At 44.5% G+C, this 22,110-nt stretch overlaps 1 protein-coding gene across 6 annotated transcripts in view; it reads left to right on the forward strand.

The window, feature by feature from the left end:
* The window catches only part of NPAS3 (neuronal PAS domain protein 3), a 798,065-nt gene extending 778,487 nt beyond the window's left edge, over positions 1-19,578 (forward strand). For 5 of the 6 annotated variants that reach the window (XM_072962906.1, XM_072962907.1, XM_072962908.1 and 2 more), the window contains 3 exons: positions 9,500-9,647; positions 13,146-13,261; positions 15,103-16,496. In XM_072962906.1, the coding sequence (XP_072819007.1) occupies positions 9,500-9,647; positions 13,146-13,261; positions 15,103-16,496 (1,658 nt within the window). Of the gene's footprint in view, positions 1-9,499; positions 9,648-13,145; positions 13,262-15,102 lie in introns of all 6 variants that reach the window. The other variant, XM_072962911.1, reaches the window with a different exon arrangement.
* The last annotated feature ends 2,532 nt before the right edge of the window (positions 19,579-22,110 follow it).

The following is a 22,110-nucleotide window of genomic DNA, read 5'->3' on the forward strand; positions in this document are numbered from 1 at the left end:
ACAACCGAGCATCAATCAAAGTAAGTGCCCTGCCTGCCTAGGAAACACAAGATGTCCTCCATGCATTTGTCATCTGCCACACAAACAAAGGGGGAATTTAATTGTTGATTTGGGTATGCAGCCACTGTGCGCAGTAAAGGAAGTCGGGAGTGCAGGAAGAAAGGAAGGGGTACAGTTTGATGGCAGGGCCAAATGCAGATAGCACAGGGGACTGCTTCTAGTTTCTGATCTTAGCTTTTTTCAGGGTTGGGTCTTTAGGGATGTAGCTGCCACCTGATCATGGGCTGGACTCTTTACCAAAGCAAATGAATTTTTCCTCTTCTTCCATGTGAATGCGAACGTTCACATGAAAGGAAATGCGTGTAAGAGCTGCCACGTCTGACTTTTTTCTGAAGCCAAGACAGCCTCCATCGTGCATCTGTCCATTAACTAAAAAGACTGTCACATGGAGACAAAATAAAGTCTGGTTTTTATGTAGGAGTGAATTAGTATTACTACTTTGTATCTTTTTTTTTTTCTTTTTTGGCCAGTGCTGATTTTGGCTTTTTAAGTCCAAGAGCAGGCTAAGAGAACAGAGAGCAGCAAGGGCCTAAGTAGCAGCCGAGTGTCCTTGCTCCCCACATTCTCGATGCAGAGCTTCAGCCTGCCCACAGGCCCAGCAACCCCGAACCTGCACTCAGCCAGATTCCTAGCTGACTCGTATTCACGTAAAGGTTTGAGAAGCACTGACTATACTGGGATTTAGAAGGCATTATTTCACACGGAGTAAAAGTACATGCAAATCAACTAATGACCTTAAGGACATCAATCCCCCCCTCCCACGTCAGATGAGCTGTATTAACAGTAGTAAACTATGAAGAGTGAAGTGGCTCTGAGGGCATCTTAATCAGTATCCAAATGAAACTGGTGTGACTACTTGGTAAAGAGACTGACTTCGTTACAAAGATGGAAGGTTTTGAATATCAGTACAGAAAGTTAACAGAGTATAGATAATAGCAAATAGTCAACTTGTAAGCAAAAGGAGGTCTTTGGTTTCCTCCCCAGGTTACTGTTTTTCCATGTACTTGATTGCATGTGTGAACAGGAATAGTATTTTCCCTGTTCAAGCTCATCTAACATTTGTGAGTACTTACTACCTACAAAGTGTTGCAGGATGGCTATAAAGCTTCAAAAATAACCAAGAAATGGTCTCTACCTTCCAGGAGCTTACAGATTAGTAGAGAAGACAGCATGAAAACAGCCAATTTTGAAAAGGTGGCATAAAATGAGCACTGTTAAGATATTTAAACAAACCAGAAATCCCAGAGGTGGGGGCCATCAAGGGAGGATGAGAAGCTCCAGGGGAGGCACGTTTTCCCTGGACATTGAAAGAGGACTGGCAAGAAGCCAAGATGGCAGGAGATGTGGCAAGGGTGCAGGTGGTGCTGGGAGGCGGGGCGGGGTGGGTGTTAAGGGGATTCCAGGCTTCCAAGAGCACATGAAGGGACACAAAGTGTGATACATGGTCTTTTCTCTCTACCCAGAGAGAAAGCCAGCTCTTGGATTTGACTGATATACTCTAACACAATTCTAGCATGGACTCTTGGGCGTTTCCTCATTACCGTTTCAGTCAGCAGCTGCATTTACTATCATAAAATTGATATTTGAGAGCAACGAACCCTTTGCTCTTATAAAGTACCATCAGAAAAACAAAACAATACTTTTCAATCATCCATTTTAACTGACATCAATTAACCTAAGTAAAATCAATGCCATTACTTCTTGTTCTTTATTTTGTATAAAGTATAAGATGATATTATATTTTTAAAATATTTTCCTTAAAATATTGATATGACACTTTGCATATCTCAAAAAAAGCCTCAAACCTTTAAAAACAAAAACACACACAAATAAGCAGTATAGGATTTAACTGGTGATGGGTTTAGCATAGTGTTTTTCCATTAACATCGGGTTAACGAAGGATCGGGTTATCTGAACCTCTCTGTGAACGCCCTCTCCCTCTCTGGCCTCCTAGAATCGCTGGGGAGATGCGCCAGCTAGGATGCACCTGATTACAAGTAACAGAAAACCCAAGTGAAAATGACAAATTTTCTCTGTAATCATCTCAACTTTCTCTTCATGATCAAAAGACAGCTGTAGCATGGCCAAAGAGCTCCTCACAGGACAGTGTCCAAAGTCAGGAAAGGGTCAGTTGCTGTTTTGTGTTCATTTTTGAAAGAAAGTATTCGGACAGGCCCTCCAGCAGGGAGAGGACCCCTACGTCTCGCTGTCCGGCGTTTCACCAAATGCCCAGCTTAACCACACACTGGGTGGAATTCCCGTGGCTGGTTTAAACCATCAAGGTTTCTCCCCCTGGGGACCTGGGGGAAGACCACCAACATCAAGCCCCAGATGAGAGTGCTATTACCCAGAAAGGAGAGACAGGGTCTCTGTCCAGCGGCCAATCCAGTGACTCTACCTGGGGGATCCGTCATGTTTCACAGCAAAGTACTAGGATTTCTGACAGTCTGCACAGCAGGTGAACACATGAAATTTCGTCTGGGCTCCATTAAATACTCCCAATTTTATGGGACACCAGTCGTTGTGCACCTATGCCTCACAACTGAGGTATTTCTTGGTAAAGATGTTTCGCAGGCTTAATGAATCCAGAAGCACAGGGTCCAACAGGGACATAAAATAAATCTAACCATAAGATTCACCTCAGCCTTTTACCTTGCTTAGGTCTCCCGACATCCCAGCTTAACCTCCCCAATAAACTAGTCCTCTTCATTTTTAAAAGGAAAGTGAAGAATTCAACCCAAACCAGCTTGGACCCCCTGTGCTTTCATAGGTCTACACATGACTCTCCATAACTGTTACCACTGTGAGATGTTATGAGTGAAAACGACTGCTAAGCATGTCTCTCATTCAAAGGCAAATAGAAGTAAATCCTTATCTTCAGAAGGAAGAAAACATTTTCAGCAGTCTCCCACCACACAGATACATCCCCCTGCATCTCCTTGTGCAGTGTTTCATCCTATTCCAAACCAAAACCAATCCCTGGGAAGGGAAATGGAATTTCTGTGACTGAGACTCATCCAGGAGGATGGGCTCGTGACAGACTTTTCTCACTTTGTTTTCCGCTAGTGCCTGGTGTGAAGAAGCACATTCCAAAAAAATTATTTACTGAATGAGTGAATAAACACACCACTTCCCTCATTTCCTCATCATAAACCTCCCTCAATTCCATGCTGCAGAGTTCACTGCATCCCTTTATGCAGCAAATCGCCACCGAAAAAGAAGGCAGAAGCGCTAAGTACTCTGTCCTGAACTATTTCGGGTCGAGAAGGGCAGGACTGAGTGGTACTGAAACTCCCTGATTGGACTGAAAACAGCTTGGAAAAACCTCTGAGATCGTGGATGTCACTCATTCCAACAATTCCTTTGATTCTTCCTGACTGAGAACACCATCCCATCAACGTTTTAAAAGCCTTGGTCTCCAATTCAGCACGTTATCATCAAGAACAGGGGGACTTCTTTTTTAAACTTAAATTGACATGTTCTAAATCAATAAAAAGTTTTCTGCATGATTCAATATTAACAGTTAATAAAAATCTATCCATTGGCGGGTATAGAGGGAAAAAATCTCTTCTGAGGTTATAAATCACACAGATAGCAGTTCAAGTAGGGCCTGTCATGAGCATGTTAGGGGAGGAAATCCCCAGATGATACACAGTCATTCACAGAACATCCAGAGGTCTTCTGTCCTTAAGCTCGTCACTCACGTGAAGCATCAGATATCATTAACTTTACCAAATATAGCTCGGCATGTAGATTAACGGAAAAAAACCTAAAAACCAATTTGTGGATGCCTGCTATTTAAGACATCCAGCTCACTAATTGCAAAATCCATAGGAAAGTCTGCACAGCATTCAAGCCGCGGCTGATCCTATGAGCAGTTCTAAGTGAAAACCTGTCTCTACTGCACGTAAAGTAAACGAAGCCCCTAATGCACAGCTCCGGGCTCTAATGCTGCTTCTCTTGTGGGTTTTGAAAATGACCTTCCTGTAAGCATCAAGGACTCTAACTTTTTAGATAAAGAAACTTGTTCTTGTTTCAAGTCTATGTCAGGTTCATTCCCCTATTGCCCACAGTTTTCAAAAGCAGAGGAAAAAGTAATCCAGAATTGAGAAAAAAAAAAAGAAGAAGAAGAAGAAGAAGTCCTGTTTCCAGAATGAAGTTCCCTGTCAGCCTGCCTTGGGCCTTAGGTGGGGAAGCCGAGATTAAAGAGTCAGTATTCTTTTTCATGTTTCATCTGCCAGTTTTGTGAATGTAGAAAGAAAACCAGTGGCTACAGCTAAGCGCCCAGCTGTGGCATTAAGTAGAAAGTGTGATTCCCCCACAGCCCCTCCCCCAGCTTACACACTCTCCACATGAGTGAATTCGAAAATAATTTTTGAGTTTCTAGCCAAAAGGCCCCACTCCCCATCCTCTGCAGCCATTGATGAAGGTAGCTCGGGCGGGGCGGTGGGGGGGGTGTGCTCGCAGCAGATGCATCCCCATATCACCATGACGATAATGAAGCTCTTTGTTCAGCTGTGTGAATGTCAAGTGGGAAATCTCCGATGAGCTCACCATTTCCTATTTATTCTATACTTACCTGAATGCACCAAGTATTGCAGCTTTTTAATGCCTAGGCAAACCACTAAAATGTCCTTTTGTGAGACACTTCGCTAAAAGACCGCTTTTGATATGTGTTCTTCATTGCCTCTTCAGACTGAATGAGACTGCTTCCTTCTTTTTAAGACACAAGCAACTCACTATTTAGAATCTTTGGCTTTGATTTGGTGGAACAGCCCAACAGGAAGAGACCATGTTCTCTTTTTTTCTCCATATTTCTGAAGGCACACTTGGACTGATTTGTTTTGATTTACTAACAGAATTATGTTCCTGCCACAGACACAGGCTTCCTTTATGTCCTTTCAATCATCAGACTATTTCTGTGGACAGAGTTTTCCCAAGGAACACTGAAATCCCTCTGTTGGTAACTGTGTGCAGAGCCATGTGTGCCACAGCCAGAGTTCATCGGATTTGCGGGGAGAGTAGTTTTTCTCTCCAAGCAGTACATTTCTTGTATGCCTGCCACTAAGCTCCAACCAAAAAACCAGCTGACTTTTTAAAAAGATAGTTAAGAGAACTGAGCATCCAGTCTTTGGGGGGTAAAATATGCGTTTGATGTTAAAAGGTCACGTGTTCTAAAACAGAAGCTCGCTGCATTTTCCTTTTGGTTGAATGGTATTTGCCACTCCCTTCACAACTAGGGGTGGGTGGGATTTTGAGGCTAAAAGACAAATATTGTCCAATGAGCAGGGATGGGACAGTTCAGCCAGGAAGATTTCAGTCTCTCTTTGTCTCTATTATTTTCCCCTCACAAATGTGGGGTCACCTCTGTCCTCCAAAGAGCACAGTCTGTAACTCAAAGGCACCTTTAGCTTGGAAGTGGGGGCAGTGCTGATGACAGCTTCCTGGTTTTCCTCAGAGCAGGACAACAGCAGCCAAAAGCAACTGGTTACACCCTAGACTTCAGAGTTCAAAGGAACAAGTTCTCGTGTGGTCCCAGAGGCGTTCAGGCTCACGGTTATTCCTAGGACCGTCAGAGACTGCAAGGCCATCTGGGGAAAATGCACTCACTCTCCCTGTATCTCCACGTTTACCCTCTAAAACCTAAAAGATCATTTCAATGTTTTCAGATCCTTAAAGAAAAACTAATTTCCATAGCACAATTTCAAAGACATCATTCTAGAAATGTTATGATGTGACCAGCGAATTCAGTGAGGCCCACATAGGCTGCTCTACCAAAAGGCTTGGACAGCAAAAAGTAAACTTGGGGATAAACCAAAGAGAAGATGTCAAGCTATGTGTTTGAAATACTCAGACCATATCACGGCATAAGGCTGAAAATACAATCCACATCAACATTTCCTCTCTCTCTGTTTCCTCTATAGTTTGAGCACATTGTCAAGAATTTTCTCCTGGGCTCATTGGTTTGATGAATATCTATCTCTTTTCAAGGGACAATTAACTATTTTTTTAAGGACTTCCAGATCAAGTAACTTACATCATGCTTATTTTTGGTTTTCTCCACAAAACGGATTTTGTGAAATAGACTAACACAAACACTCTCTCGTTCCTCTCCATTATTTAAAGCTAGAACCCAAAAATAACAGCAGCAGCCCTGGATTAAAGAGAATTGAAAACGTTTTTGTGTTTTTCAAGATGTCTAATTTATTACAAACTAAAAATCTCTTTCAAACTGGCACCAAGGTGGCTTTTCTTCTTGAGCTGATCAGGACCACATGAGCTTAGGAGAAGCTGTCAGAGCCCGCCTCTGGCATGGCTGGAGCAGCGAGCCAACTGATTTGCCAGTATGGTGGTTTTTTTTTTTTTTTTTTTTGAAAGAAGGAAGAAGCTTCACCCCCAAATCGTAAATTTATATTCTAGAGCCCCAAGCAAAATTGATTCCTTGCTGATTTTAAAAGAAGCAAAACTCCATTGTGACCTTTTTTGCAGGTCCTCCTGAAAAACAAAAGCAACTGGGGTGACCTTTTGGGAGCCTTCTCAGCATCTTATCTCAAGTTCTCTAGATTCCTGCGGACACCTGGAGGTCTCATTCAGAAAACTCTGAGCCTCAGGAAACAGTCACGATCTAAGACTATGTTGGAATGTTTACCTTTACAGAATCCTGTTTGTCAGGCTGCCTCAAGGCAAATTAGTGGATTAGGTCAAACTTGTCGTCTTAAGCTGACAGTGATGGGCTCCCAGATCTGCTCTGTGGTGTTAACCGTGGTCAGTGAAGGCAGGACTCCCCAGGGAGCCCCTTAGGGGTCCCTCCCTTGGCCATCCTCTCACCACTTCTTCCTCCCATAAGCCTACCTGGCCGGCCTCTCTCTCGCTGAGATCCTCTCTCTTCACTAGATGGCCCTCGGCCTGGGTGATAAGGAAGGCTGTCTTCATGTAATCACAGGCCCTAATAAATTGGTATTCATCATCTCAGGAAACACAGACACACCTAATCGGACAAGAGTCATGATGCCTTAACTTGGAAAGGTGACATCCCATCAGTCTTTCAGCAAATAAGCCTTTCAGCCCCTACCCAGCACATCCACGGGGCCTCCTCCCGAGGCCGATGTTTTGCTGGTCATGCATTTCAGCAAGGAGATTTTGCTGGTTTCTTTGTTTCTCTGCTTACAAGTCAGAGAAAGTATTATTAGAGATGGAGGGGGGATCTTTATGATGATTCTGCAAATTCAAATTTGACTTTATAATTCCTGTCTCACTTTGCCCCTTTCTATACACTATATTGTGGGTTTCTTTTTTTCTTTTAATTTTGCCTGCTTTCGGTCAAATTCCAGTCCAGAATCCCCAGCCAGGCTGGGCTAATCCGGTCGACCATCTCAGTGTTTTCTTCATGAGATTCTAAAAGGGGGCTGCTATGTCTCTTGGCTTTCATTACAAATACTAGAACCATTTGAAATGATTCCTCCTTCCAGATACCCCACAGGTAGAATTAGACACCAACCACTGTGTGGGGTGCTGTAAGTTTCCTCTGTGAAAACACTGGGCTGAATTTCATAACCCATCGTTCCTCTATTAATAGTTAACCAGGCTGAGCGGATTTGAATAAAAGCACATCTTGTTGCATGCAACAGCAGTTTGACAGAGGAGTTGTATGGCAGAGTTAGGATTTTACTGCTTTCAGCTTCACTACACAGTTTTGTAGCCGGGGAAGCCATGCATGCAGAATGGCAGACGTACAATTGCCGATAAAAGCAGAGCACGGTCCTACCTGTGGAGCCTCGTCATCAAGAGAAGGTGACAGTCCCGGGTTTTAAAAACACCCTCAACTGTAGAAGAGTTTCAGCATCGAATTTGCCACTATTTGAAACACTCATCAAAGCCAGTCTCTTTCAAGCAACTGTTAAGACCTAAGTGTTAAATCTTACAACCACCCCCTTGCTGTACTGTGAGGGGAAGAAAACGGAGAATGGGAGAAAAGCACTTTAGTTTTCTATGTTTATGGATAAAATATGTGGCAATTTGATTTTTGACCACTCTCAGAGCCAGGAAGACTGGCTGCGACATGACAGGAAGAGCTTCAGCAGCCTTAAACACAGCCCTTTTCCAAAGTGACTTGCCTTTACCCATCCACCCCCCCTCCAAAAAAAAAATCAAAATGTACTTCATGAAACTATTGTATATGAAGCACTTATTAGCCATAATTAAATGGACAATATGAATTTACTACGTCTTTAGGACTCTGGCTTGTTCTGGTTTAGAGCAAGATGATTAATGCAAATACATATTACTTGAGATAACCATTTAGCAGCTAATTTAGCCAAATTTATTACAGCAGTTAGAGGTTTTTCATTTTAGCAGACGGAGACAAGGACATGCCAAAAGTGGGCGATGTGGACGAGTGCACACTGCCCTCTAGTGGCCGGCCAGCTGGCGCACTTTGGGGGGGGGTGTGGAGTCGCTGTGATTTGGATCCAAGAAGTAACAGCAGGTTGTGCACGTTTCCGGCATCCTTTTAAACCCTTCCCATCCATGGCACTTTATTTCAGGGGCTGATTTACTGCACTTTTCCCCCCTTTTACTAGCTCAGGAGTACCCAGATACAAATCAAATCAATTTCAAGTTGGCAAGATTTTGGTTCAAGTATCATTTTTAACATCTGCATTTTAAAGCTCTCTTTCCGTGGGTATTTAATGGCACCGTTTCACATTACTGATTGTTTTTACTTGTTCCTTCATTTGGGGCCATATTTCAGAGTCTGTGTGGAGCTGTCACTCTGTTTGGCTCTAGCCAAGTCAATTCTGTGCCTCCCTCAGGCCAGTGTTTATCTCTGACTTCATGAGGGGATTTATTTTGTTCCAACGTTCAGCAAATTCTCACCAGAATCTCCCAATGAAAATTTAGTTCATACCTGGACTATAAATTCTGTTAGACAAGAGCAAAAGGAAGAAGTGTATAAGGACACTGGTTGATACTGCTCACACTGAGGTGAAATGATCAAAGACGGAGAGGGAGGAGTGGTGAAGCATCTTTGGAACCATTCAGATACCCAGAATTGCAAAGAGAGCTACCTCGAAGCTATGAATAAATCACATACAAATTTGCCTTTGTTACAACCTGACGTCAAACCCACTGACAACGTCCACAGCACATTAGGTGTTCTGTGAGCCAAAAAGATCTGTCGTCCTTTTATCCTTCCTTTCATACCATGGCTGCCCAAAACAGAATAACGTCCTGCTACAAATGCTAGTAACCCGAGCTGCCGCTCCACTGAATTGTTGATTTTATTTGTCCCTAATGGCATTCTACATTAAGCAGACAGAGGGCCACCCCTGGCTTGGTGCGGGACCTCCTCTTTCTAAGCTTCAGCTTTTGCAGAGATGATAACCATTTGGTCCCAGTCTTAATAGGCAATGCCTTCTGTTTTGTTTTGTTTTTTCACTAGTGCTGAACAAGGGCCAGTGTGTGACAAAGTACTATCGTTGGATGCAGAAGAATGGAGGATATATTTGGATACAGTCTAGTGCCACCATAGCTATTAATGCCAAGAACGCAAATGAGAAGAATATCATCTGGGTGAATTACCTTCTTAGGTATATTTTCTAATTCTTTTTCATTTCAGCCTCAGCTATAAAATATGCAGCCCAATGGTTAATAGCTGACATGTTATGTTATCTTTTGACAGTATCTGCTGTGGAATTATATTTAAATTCTGCTTTTCTTTCCACAAGATTCAAAGAAATGTGAAAAGATCAAAGCTTTGTCAGTCGGGACTTCCAGGGCAGATTTGCAAAATGTTCAGTAATCCTCGGTCTGCCAACATTTGGGCAGCTCTGCAGAAGTTGCTTTGGTTTCCCCACAAATGTTAAGGCTACTAAATGACACAGACTTTTGCCTACAGGGGAAGCATCCAAAAAGCACCTCCTGAGGGGAAGGGCATGTGCAGCTCAGTGGCAGAGCACATGCCTAGCATGCACAAGTTCCTGGGTTCAACTCCTAGTACCTCCACTAAAAAAAATAGCAAAAAGCACCTCCTTCTCCCTGACACACTCTCATACTCATGCACTCCAACCCTTGTGAAAATTGTGAAAAGGGGATGGGGAAGGAGTGGCAGAGGTTGTTACATTCCTGCTGTGTTCCATCCTTTTGAAGCCTGCAGCATATTACGTAGGGTTGGATTCAGGTTTTGGTAAGCAAAGGAAGGTACTTTGCCAGAACCAAGACAGCATCAATATACAAACAAAGGCCATCTTTTGCCTGCTCTGTGATCACAGGCAAGTTTTACTGCTGTTTTAATGCACCCTTAAATTTATATCCATTAATGTTGCCAAGCCCAACAGCTTCCTAAGTTCCACTGTACGATACCATTTCTCTCTCTTTCCTTATCTGCTTGCTGCCTATGGATTCAGACAAGCACAAAGGTAACCTGGACCAACAGCCTGGGTGGTCTGCGTCTGGGGCAAGCCTTCCATTCTGGGAGGTTCTCCACCAATCCTGCCACAAAGCTCTTTGAATGCTCAGCCTGCCATTCCAGACTCTGGCTCCTCTTGGCCTAAAGCCACCAAGCAGGGCCCATGTATCTTCTGAGTAGGAAGACTTCCAGTAGGTCTTATGAATGGAAGTTATTGCCCTTCGGCTGATCATCGAGACAGGGAGCACCTGAATCCCATTTTTCTGTGAGACTGTCAATAGGAGCCGAGATGCTGACCGCCACGGCTCATCAGCACACGGACCCTTCAGAGTGTGTTTGCGCCTGGTGGTGATGACTCGAAGGCATGAGTGTGCTTGCTACCAATAGCATATCCATCAGACACTAATGATTATTGCTCTAGAGAGGGCTTTAATGGGCACCACTTAAAAGAGCCTTCATTTATCTACTGTCTTTTTCCTCTTTTGACCTCTTCTACTCTACATTAATTCTCTCTAAAGGTAAAAGTACGGGTATTTAACGTGGCTTTCTCAAAAGCCTGGTTTTCATGCAGGCTACCCCCCGTGTTTGTGATAGGCTCAAGATAGGTTCCGATATCAAAAATTCTTTTACATAGAGGGTTATGGAACAGTGGCTATATGGAATGCAAAAGCTTATGCAAACTTACATGCCAAAGTGCAAACAAAATAAATTATCGTGGCACTGACATTCATTTGCTAGGCAAGGAGACCCATCATTATTAAAAAATTAGACATTAGTGACAGGAACACCATAGACCTGAGGATGTCTGATGTAGCCTAGGGCAATAACGTAATCCAGATGGTTGGGTTCATCTCATTCAGGGAGACTTCTTCCTATCTGGATCTTTCTTGCTGTCTCATCCAACTCATGACCTCCTACTCTGCCCATAAAGAGAGTGAGAAGGGTTAAGGAGATGTCAACTATGCGACTGTGGATCAACACTATTGTCCAGACTAGGGTCACACAGTACAAGCTCATGAAAGTCTGGTGTTCCTTGTCTACCTAACTCCATACGGAGAGGAAGAAGGCAGTTTGAGTATCAAAGACCAGCCTTCAGGCTCAAAGAGACTCAATCCCAGGCAGGCCAGCCCTGTTTTAGCAGACCTAAAGACTCACCCTGAGTTCAATAATAAGACCATGAGTTAGGTGACAATGACTTGTGAATCCCCATGGCATCTGGACCAAAGGAGAATGATACAGACAAGTTTTAGCAGAGGAAGCTCCCCCAAGTCTGCCACTCATTGGGATCACTTCTCCAGGCTGAGGTCTAGTAAGAAAGGCCTTGGCCAGACTGCAACTGTTAAAGTGTGTTTTCCTTTCCCACATTCTTGTCCTCTGTTCTTCCTCGAGCAATATTTTCACGTTCCCTCTTCCTGCCCAGAATCCCTCACTTCCGGGCCCCATCCAGGCTTGTGGGCCCCTGTTCTGAAATTACTGCACCTGCAGGCTTCTTCCTGGGCCCTCACAATGCTTGATAGAATTACAGAGGCTGCAAAGAGCTAAGGCTACCTTCACACCATCAGTCTCATCTGATCATCTAGAGAAAGCTCTGCTGCCGATGCTAATTCACACTAACGAGTAAATCCCTGATAATTCATCTTCATGAATTAACCCTCCCTGGGACACTTGCAGTTTTAGAGTAGTTACTGAAATGGTGACCTTTTAATATAGGAATTTCACTAGAGATTAGCAAATGAATCGGTGATCATCTATGTAAGCCTCTGGTCGACTGGCCATCATGGAAAGAAAAAAAAGGCATTTTCCATTTTGAGGTCGAAGACTCTCCATGTGTCTTCAGATTACAGTAGTTTATACTGCTCATCTATCAGGCCGGCCTTGAAGCAGCAATTCTAGAAGACAGCTAACTCAAACTGACTGAACACTCTTGCTTTTCCAGAAGAGACTTGCTTCTGAATTAAAAATAGAACAAAAATTAAGCACATTTGTGCAAATGGGGTTAGATCCATTCTGTTAGGGCCTCTTTCACACTGGGACTCTACCCACTGCAATCAGATTTCCAGCTAACAAGCCACAGGTGTACACCACATGAGCAATGAAAATGTGATTGTAATGGGTGTGTTGACAGTTCAGTAGCCATAATCCATGCAGCCCAAGGTGCACCTGTGCATCTGTCAGATCGTTAGGCGCTGAGGGCTCTGCCCCCCACTCCCTGCACCCCCCATAGCCTTGGATACATCTGAGCAGCTGAAAAGCTCCATCACGGAGCCAAGACAAGGGTACTGAAGCAATGGACTCATTAGGAGCCCAAGAGAAGACAGGGCACACCAGGAGGCATGGGAATGAATTATTGAGGGTACTTCTCGCATCCTCCCTTCCCCCAGGTGTTATCCTGGGAGGAATGTCAAGCAGCACAGTTCCCTGGACCCCAGTGGTACCTGATTATTTAAAAGCTTTTTAGTGGCTTTCAATGTAGCATTTGTAGCAAGATGCTCCTGTACCCCAGCACATGCAATCCAAGCTTCTATAAAACTCCCATGACAAGCTCAGAAATGACTTCATGGTTAGTCCTTTCAACTCTATAAATTCCAAAAGTTTGGGACAAGGAGGTGGGAAGATGGTCAAAAGCAACCCATCCAGTATGGGTATCTGCACTCCTGATGACTGCCTCCCTCCCCCACAGTAACCCCGAGTACAAGGACACGCCAATGGACATCGCCCAGCTCCCCCACCTGCCGGAGAAAACTTCAGAATCCTCGGAGACATCCGACTCTGAATCTGACTCTAAAGACACCTCAGGTATTACAGGTATTACGCCTTCTCCATGTTCTGCAGTTCTGGCCCGCCTTCCCAGCGTGAGGAGTGGGCAACCGCCAAAGGACCAGTGTCCAAACAAAGCAGCCGGTCAAGTTTTATAGAGAAACATGTATCACATCAAGTTATTACAGTCTTTCTCTACACCCAGAAGTATATATACTTATACACCACCACATGCATATGTACACATGTGTGTACATATGATAAATACATATATGTATGTGGTGGTGTATACACACATACATAAATAAGTATATATATACATGTTGTGGTATATATTCAAACACATATAGATACAGGTATATTATGGTATGTAAATATATGTACACAAATACAGAGAGAGCTTGATTGATTCAGCCATCACTGAATGTCAGCCATACAGAAGAAGCCCTGCCCTAACCCCATAGCTAGGTCTAACCTCTTTGCCAGAAGCAATACAGCAAGGCTATCTCTGTTGCTCCAAGAGAGACTGACTTTGAGGCCCAAATATTCACATTCTCACCAAGCAGGGATTGAGCCTCTAAAGGATATACTTAATGACTCTCTCTGAGTGCTGGGCTGTTACTTAGTTTCTGAAACTATGCAGAACAAATCCATGCTTTCCCATCCCTTGTAATTTGGGGAAGGAGACTTTGAGTAGTTCTTCGGAGCACAGGAAAGTTAATATAAAAATTCATTTCCTCTGATCCCCAGCCCCTTTCCACAGACACACATATATCCAGGGAATACATAACTCATAGGATTTACAGCTGCAAAAAAATCCTAAGCCTCTGTGAACCCAACCTCTTCTGCTACGTAAATGAAGGCCCGGAGTAGTTACATGACTTGCCTGAGGTTCTAGGCCAGGCTGCCATCCAAAACATCACAGCAAAGCCATAAAATCAGCATCACCCCTAAACCCTCTGAGGTTATATTACTGGGAAATTCCATCCTTCCTAAAATGTTCCAGACGACTAGGGCTTCCCCAGCACGAACCTCATCCTTAGGGAACCTGCTCTTCAGGTTGATAAACACAGATCCCTCTACTCCAGACAGCTTCAGGGAGGTGGGCAGAGGGGACGAGCAGTCACAGAGGATCTGGATTGTTTTCCTGTCTCCTAAATTGCATTCCTCTGAAAGTTCTTTACTAGGACATAAGTTCTAGAGTAGAACTATTTATATGGTATATAGCAGTGAACAAAGATGACAAAAAAAACTTTCTGCCCCATGGAGCTCATATTCTAATTAGGGGGAGAGACAGAAGTAAACAAAAACAGAACATGCAGTGAATCAGATAGCATCAAGTGCAATGGAGAAAATTAACTTCAGGAATAAAGAGCTCAGTTTTCAACAAGAAACAAACTTTCACCAGTGGAAGGCACAAATCTCTTTAGCAAGTCACCTTGCATGTCATCATTTTTGTGCATCACTAACACCTTCTTTCAGGTTATTTACTCTGATTCCATAAGTATTTTTGCAGAACTTCTCAAACGTTAATGTGCCTCAGAATCACCTGGGGGTCCTGTTCAAATGAAGAATCTGATTCGGGAGGTCTGGGTGGAAGCCTGGGATTCTGCACATGTAGCAAGTCCCCAGGTGATGCCAGTGCTCCAGGTCCATAGACTACATTTTGAGGGAGGGTCCCGTTAATCTAGGTCCTCCAGAGAGAGCAAGCTCAGGCTTTAAGTAACCAAGGCGGCTCAGGATGGGGCAGGACACCACCCCCTCCTGCCCCACCCCCGGCAGGTGAGAGGTGGTCTGGCCCTGCTAACCTAGCGTCTCTTGTGTTTCCTCTCCCCTCCACCCCCCTGCCCCCAACCCCCTCGGCCGCCGGCCCCACGCAGAGGACAACGAGAACTCCAAGTCCGACGAGAAGGGGAACCAGTCAGAGAACAGTGAAGACCCAGAGCAGGATCGCAAGAAGTCGGGCGACACGTGCGACAACGACATGAACTGCAATGACGACGGCCACAGCTCCAGCAACCCGGACAGCCGCGACAGCGACGACAGCTTCGAGCACTCGGACTTCGAGAACCCCAAGGCAGCCGAGGACGGCGGCTTCGGCGCGCTGGGCCCCATGCAGATCAAGGTCGAGCGCTACGTGGAGAGTGAGTCGGACCTGCGGCTGCAGAACTGTGAGTCGCTGTCATCCGACAGCGCCAAGGACTCCGACAGCGCGGGCGAGGCGGGCGCACAGGCCTCCAGCAAACACCAGAAGCGCAAGAAGCGGCGGAAACGGCAGAAAGGCGGCAGCGCCAGCCGCCGGCGCCTGTCCAGCGCCTCGAGCCCCGGCGGCCTGGACGCCAGCCTGGTGGAGCCCCCGCGGCTGCTGTCCTCCCCCAACAGTGCCTCGGTGCTCAAGATCAAGACGGAGATCGCGGAACCCATCAACTTCGACAACGACAGCAGCATCTGGAACTACCCGCCCAACCGGGAGATCTCCCGGAACGAGTCTCCCTACAGCATGACCAAGCCCCCCAGCTCCGAGCACTTCCCGTCCCCGCAGGGCGGCGGGGCCGGCGGCGGCGGCGGCGGCGGCGGCGGCGGGGGGCTGCACGTGGCCATCCCTGACTCGGTCCTCACCCCGCCTGGCGCCGACAGCACCGCCGCCGCCGCCCGCAAAACTCAGTTCGGTGCTTCGGCCCCCGCGGCGGCCTTGGCCCCAGTCGCCTCCGACCCGCTGTCGCCCCCGCTCTCGGCGTCCCCGCGGGACAAGCACCCCGGGGGCGGGAGCGGCAGCGGCGGAGGCGGCGGCAGTGGGGGCGGCCCGGGCGCTTCCAACTCCTTGCTGTACACTGGGGACCTGGAGGCGCTGCAGAGGTTGCAGGCGGGCAACGTCGTGCTGCCGCTGGTGCACAGGGTGACCGGGACCCTGGCGGCCACCAGCACGGCTGCGCAAAGGGTCTACACCACCGGCACCATCCGCTACGCCCCCGCCGAGGTGACCCTGGCCATGCAGGGCAACCTGCTGCCCAACGCGCACGCTGTTAACTTCGTGGACGTTAACAGCCCGGGCTTCGGCCTTGACCCCAAGACGCCCATGGAGATGCTCTACCACCACGTGCACCGGCTCAACATGTCGGGACCGTTCGGCGGCGCGGTGAGCGCGGCCAGCCTGACGCAGATGCCCGCCGGCAACGTGTTCACTACGGCCGAGGGACTCTTCTCCACGCTGCCCTTCCCCGTCTACAGCAACGGCATCCACGCGGCACAGACTCTGGAGCGCAAGGAGGACTGAGCGCCCCCCCAGCGCGGCCCAGGGCTCCGCCTGGAGGCATCGTCGGCGTTTTCGTTTAGACCTTTGATTCTAGCACTTTGAATTTGAGCAGGTCAGCATCTTCTCTCACCACGATGGTCCCCGTTCCAACCCCGCTTTCTTTCACTTGACTTATTCTTTCCTGTAAAGATATGTTTATTTTTGGCCTTCAGAGGGGTCAGATGACCAGTTGCCTGCCATTTTGTCTTCTTCTAAGATGTGTGTTGGGTTGTTTTGCTTTCCTTTGCATCTTTATTAAGATGTCTTTAATATGTATATGCTTCTGCCATAGAATACTCAGTCTTGTGGTCAAGAGATTTCTCAAGTGACAACCATTGGGTTTTCTTCCTAAAAGATCTTGATATGATCAAGATTGAAAGAGACAAGCAGAAACAATGTGCCCTGTTTGACTAAGTCAAATGAAATGGGGTGGTTTTGTTTTGTTTTGTTTTTGTTCCTAATTCCTTTAAAAATAGGGCGATAGTATTTTAGAATTTTATGCAGAATTTAATTCTCTTTTTATGGTTAAGATTTTAAGATTTTCTTACTTGCACATAAAAATAATTTGGGTTCTTAATTTCTGGCCTGTGACTAGAATGTTTAAAAAAAAAGTTGGACTAAATATTAATTACTGAAACATTAACTTAATTTCTAAAACCATGGTGCTATCATTTATTAATCTGTAGTGTCTTCATACAAAATGCAGCTCCTGGGCTGGGTTTTGAAGAAAAAAAAAAAAGTGTTCTGTCCTGGTCTGGAGTCCGTTGCTGCAGTCTCCTTGGTTAGTTAAGACAAAGCCCTCATTAACGTTTGCTGCAGGACTTAAAATTTTTTACCTCCCAACTAACAAACATAGCCTCACATTAAATTTAATGGGTCAGGAAAGCCCTTTTTAAAAGGGCTTTTGGAAAACTCAATCAAACTGATCTGAGGAGCAGTTTAGATACATACTGCCTTTTGCTTAGCTTTCTTTTTTTTTTTTCCTTTTCTCAGTCTAACTGAGGCTAATTTTTGCAACTTCAATAACACTTTGGAGTAAAAGAAGGAAAAATATTTAACATGTTTTTGATTATTTTCATTTCTTGCTAAAAAAGGAAGGCTGTATTTTGGGGGACTGATTTGTGTTGATGGATTTTTTTTCCCCTTTGGTTCTTTTATTTCTAGGTTGGAACCAATAAGGTTTAAAACTAAAGAATGGGTTAAAATAAGCTTCAAACAGATAACTACAACTGAAAACTGCACATAAAGTTAAAAAAAAAAAAAGAAAAAAAGAAAAAAAAGAAAAAGAAAAAAAATCCTATTTTGTCTTTGTTGCCAGAAATCAGTGTAGTGTCAAACACTCCAAATGACTGTCAAGTATAAATTCTTCTTCCACTCCATTTTTGGCAGCTGTTTGTTAAGGCATCTAATAACAGATGTGAGAACTGTAATGTGTGCACTGTGTACGTGTCCTTGGCTGTCAGTCCATTGCAGTTTCAATGTGTGTTTCTATATGCGGTATATACTAAGCTAATGTAGTTGTTTTGTCCTTTGTCTTCTCTGTGCTCTATCTCTAGTCCGGAGTGGTCCAGTCCCATTCCTGCAGTCCTAGTGAATCAGTGATTCTTGGGGGTTAGTGATTTTTGTGTGGTGGCCTTCCTCTGTAATGTCACCCCATGCTGCTTCTACTGTCTGTGAATCTTTCGTTTCACTTTTTTAAGACTCCTGCTGTTGCTTTGCTGGTGTATAATCTCCCCATCTCTCCCCTCTTTCCCTCTCTGTCTCTTTTCCCTTTTTCCTGCCTCATCTTTCCTCCCTGCCCCACCCTACCCCCACTTCTCCAAAATCTTTTTCATTCTCAGAGATAAAAAGACTCTTAACTAGCTCAAGGTTAATGGAGCCATTTTTCCCACAATGGAATTCTGGGTACGACTCTTTCTTCTGGAGTGCCGCACAAAGCACTGAAGAAGAACAATGCTCAGATAGATGAAATAAACCGATGCCACATAGCCTCAGTTGTTAACATTCCCAGAGTCCCTTGCGCTCTACCTATAAGCAGTGGGTGCTTTTCTTTGGTTTCCTTCCAGGTTGGCTGATGGAGCAATATATAAAACAATTTACCAGTGAGACCGAAAATTATTTCAAAAGTCAACCCACCAATTTTTAAAAACAAAAGGGGCGGGGGTAATGGAATATAGAATTGTCCTGTATCTTGGTTTACGTGTGCAATGCTCACAGAGTAACTTGGCTGTCCTTTGAATGTCACTGTGATGAGTGGATTCCTCCAGGACCTTTAATTCCATGAGTTGGGGCCAAACCACTGTGGAATAGTAGCAAAAAGAAGTTCAAGGCCACCAGTTGGACTAGTGAGCTTACCTGAAGGATGTAAGTAGGTTTAGAAGGTGACGAAGGCCAATCACGAAATTTCAACCTGAATTTTGGAAGCTCTACTCTAGCTATCGAACAATCAAAGGAATGCACCTGTCAGCTACAGAGAACAGCTAGACAGCTGGGTTTTTTTTTTTCTTTTATAAATGTTTCTGTGTTGTGTCAAAATGATTTCTGGTGATTTAAACTAACAGATAATCACAGCTGCTGTCTAAATCCATAGTGTTAAAATTACAAAATGAAAAAAAAAAACACTTCATTACCTGTGAAGAGTGTGTCTGTGTTTTTAACTATTTCTTGTACAAATATATGAAAACTTTTATGAGGAGACTGGTGCCAAGTAGCTGAATAATGGGGAAAGGGATATTCTGTTCGTAAAAATCTTAGCAGTGTTACCAACTCTACGATATATATATAAAAAAAATTAAAACGTTACAAAGCGACAGCTATGGTACATTTGTTTTGTGTGAAGCTAACCGGACCTAACTTCCTGAGTGCCTGGCTTATTTTGAAACATTTTTTTTTCATTGACCATTGATAATGCTGCAAATCAGAAATGTACATACTTCATTTACAACAGGGTTCTTTTTATACTTTTGTAGATTCTCATACATGTCACATACATGGTTGTCTTTATGTAACTTAATTTTTCATCCGCAGGTGCCATTTTCATAATAAACTTCTCTTGGATTTGTTACTATCTGGCATCATTTCTTTTACATGTAACCATCCTAACTAATGAATGCTGGTAGTATTTGTTTCAGCAGGAACCTTGGTCATTATTCTCGATTTAAAAAAAAAAAAGAAAAAAATTTAAAGCATCCATATTTTTGCTAGTTTTAAGCACAATGCATAGCCTGTGTACCAATGAGGCTGACAAGGCACAGATTATGATGCTAATCCAAATACTACACCAAACTTGCAACCATCCTAAATTTTCAGCTACCCCAACTCATTGTCATATGAGCATTATTATGCATATTGTCAAAACTGAATGGGCCTGCGACATTAACCACTATGGGAAGTGTGCATTTTTTCTTGATTAATGCACAGTGATGACAGTTTTCATACATTAATCATTTAAAATGCACTTGGTATTTTCATTTATTACGAGCTATAACATATAACCAACTGTTTCATTGCTTATATCTTCTCTTTACACTAAACATGTATTTTCTTTCTCCAGATGAGCCAAGTAAGTCATGGTTGTGCTGTGTTTTTGGTTAGGTTGGTGTGCAGCCTGTCCCATCTGAAGGCAGGTCAGCTGGCTAACTCAAAAAAATAAAGAGAACTGCAGCTGCTTTCCCAAAGTTAAGGATACAGGTGGGTCACCTGTTAAGTCTGTGCTCTCCAGATAATGAGGACATGTGAATGGGTTGAGCAGAAAGAAAAGACAAACACTGTCCAAAAGCTCCCAGCTAGAGTGAAAATATCACGTCCTACTCTTGGTCTTCAGTGACATTTGCCAGTTTCAGGGTACTTTTTGTTAATGGAGGACCACTTCAGGCTGGTGGATACGGAAATGCGGCTGTGGCGGTGGGGCCCTAGATCTCTCTACTGTGTCCTTTATGGGTCCCTGGAAATGAGTACTTAAAATTAAACATAGGGAGAGGGTGATTGAGAACACAGAACTGGGTTCTCTCAGCTACTTTGCCAAACTGTATCTTTCCCTTTTGCTCATGAGAATCGGAAGAACACAGTATAGCAATAGCAAGATTGAGAAGTAAACAAACTGATGAAGCTAGAAACGCAGTCCTGACCACATGACAGTGAGCGCTGAGCCAGCTTACCCAGGGCGCTCTGTCTGAAGGTGTTGATGGAGCCAACTCTTAGCAGTGGCCTCCAGAGTTTGCATGGGGGTAGAGGGGAGCCTACCAAGGCAGAGGGCCAAGCCTCTGTCAGCTAGACGACCGTGTTGGCTGGCCATTACACTTTAATTCTGGACACCACTTCAGCCCTGTGATCTGGAGGTAGTTGTAACTGGGAATTGAAAAAGGAAAGCCAGACACAGTGATGGGTGAACTGAAATCCTCACAATATTTGGAGCTTCTGCAGTGGAAGTGGTAGAAATCCTGAATTCTTACCCAAGCTCAAGCCTCCCTTAACATCAAGTTTTCTATCCTTTATTTGTACCCATCAATGCTAAAATACGCCACTAGTCAAATAAAGACCATCCCTTAGCCAAAAAGAAGGGCATAAGCTCGGGGCTCAGATCCACTGACAACTGGGAAGCTCTGCCACCTCCCCAACCATGGGACTGGCATCCAAGCCAGAGCCCTGAGCTCCCCAGAAGCACAGACCCTCGCCCTTGCCAGTCTCACAGCAAGGCTCCAGTTTGGAGGTGATGGACAGACAAGGATCTGCAGCCACCACTCTGCCTCTCTTCTCTTCTTCCCAGCTGATACAGATACTTGTTTATTTGGCAACGAGGAACAAGAAAAAAACTTAAAGTAGTAGGCAGCACAAGAAGAAGGTACGCATTCAGTTGAGCATAAAGAAACTTGTCTTACTCCTCAAGAATTCTAATTCTTACCCATCTTTACCTATACCTAGACAAAGTCTATTTATTCTGAGCATGTTTACAATTTGAAACCAACCTGGCCTGTGCATTGCACTGAAGGTAAGATAATGTAGATTGCCAAACCCAGAAGATAGTCTGTTCAAGCCAAGAAGATTATCATCCAGGTTCAAAGATTAGAAAGAGTGAAGGACTTGGGAGGGAAAGAAGAATGCCTTTGCTAATGTTTTAGATCATGTAGTAGAAAAAGGCAAACTTTTCGTGAGCATGATTCCCAAAGAATGATTACAACTAGCAGGCTTAAGAAATAATTCCAGGATGCTAAGGTCAGCTAATTCCCTTAGATGCTTCTGCTTTTCTGTATCTCCTGGGAAACCAGTTATAAAGAAGGGGGGCTGGCCTGGTAAAGTATGGGCACAAATCATGGCTTGTTCATCTTCATGTTCCCCCTTAGTGCCTGGCTCAATGATTTATGAATAGTCTTGGTCAGTGAAGATCTACTCAATACTGATAGATGAGAACATGTGAAAAAATGAAAATGAAACATGACTTGTCAACAGGCAGAGATTCCACTAGAAATGTCCATGTGGTTTGGCAGGATGTGTTGAGTTTCCACCAAGAAAGAAATGGCAGAATGGAGAACGCAGCAAGCTCATTCACTCCCGCCTTTTTGGGTGGTTCTTATGGCTGGCGTGGAGTTAGTCATTGAGA

This window comes from Vicugna pacos, chromosome 6 (genome assembly GCF_048564905.1).
Source record: "Vicugna pacos chromosome 6, VicPac4, whole genome shotgun sequence".
Taxonomy (NCBI): domain Eukaryota; kingdom Metazoa; phylum Chordata; class Mammalia; order Artiodactyla; family Camelidae; genus Vicugna; species Vicugna pacos.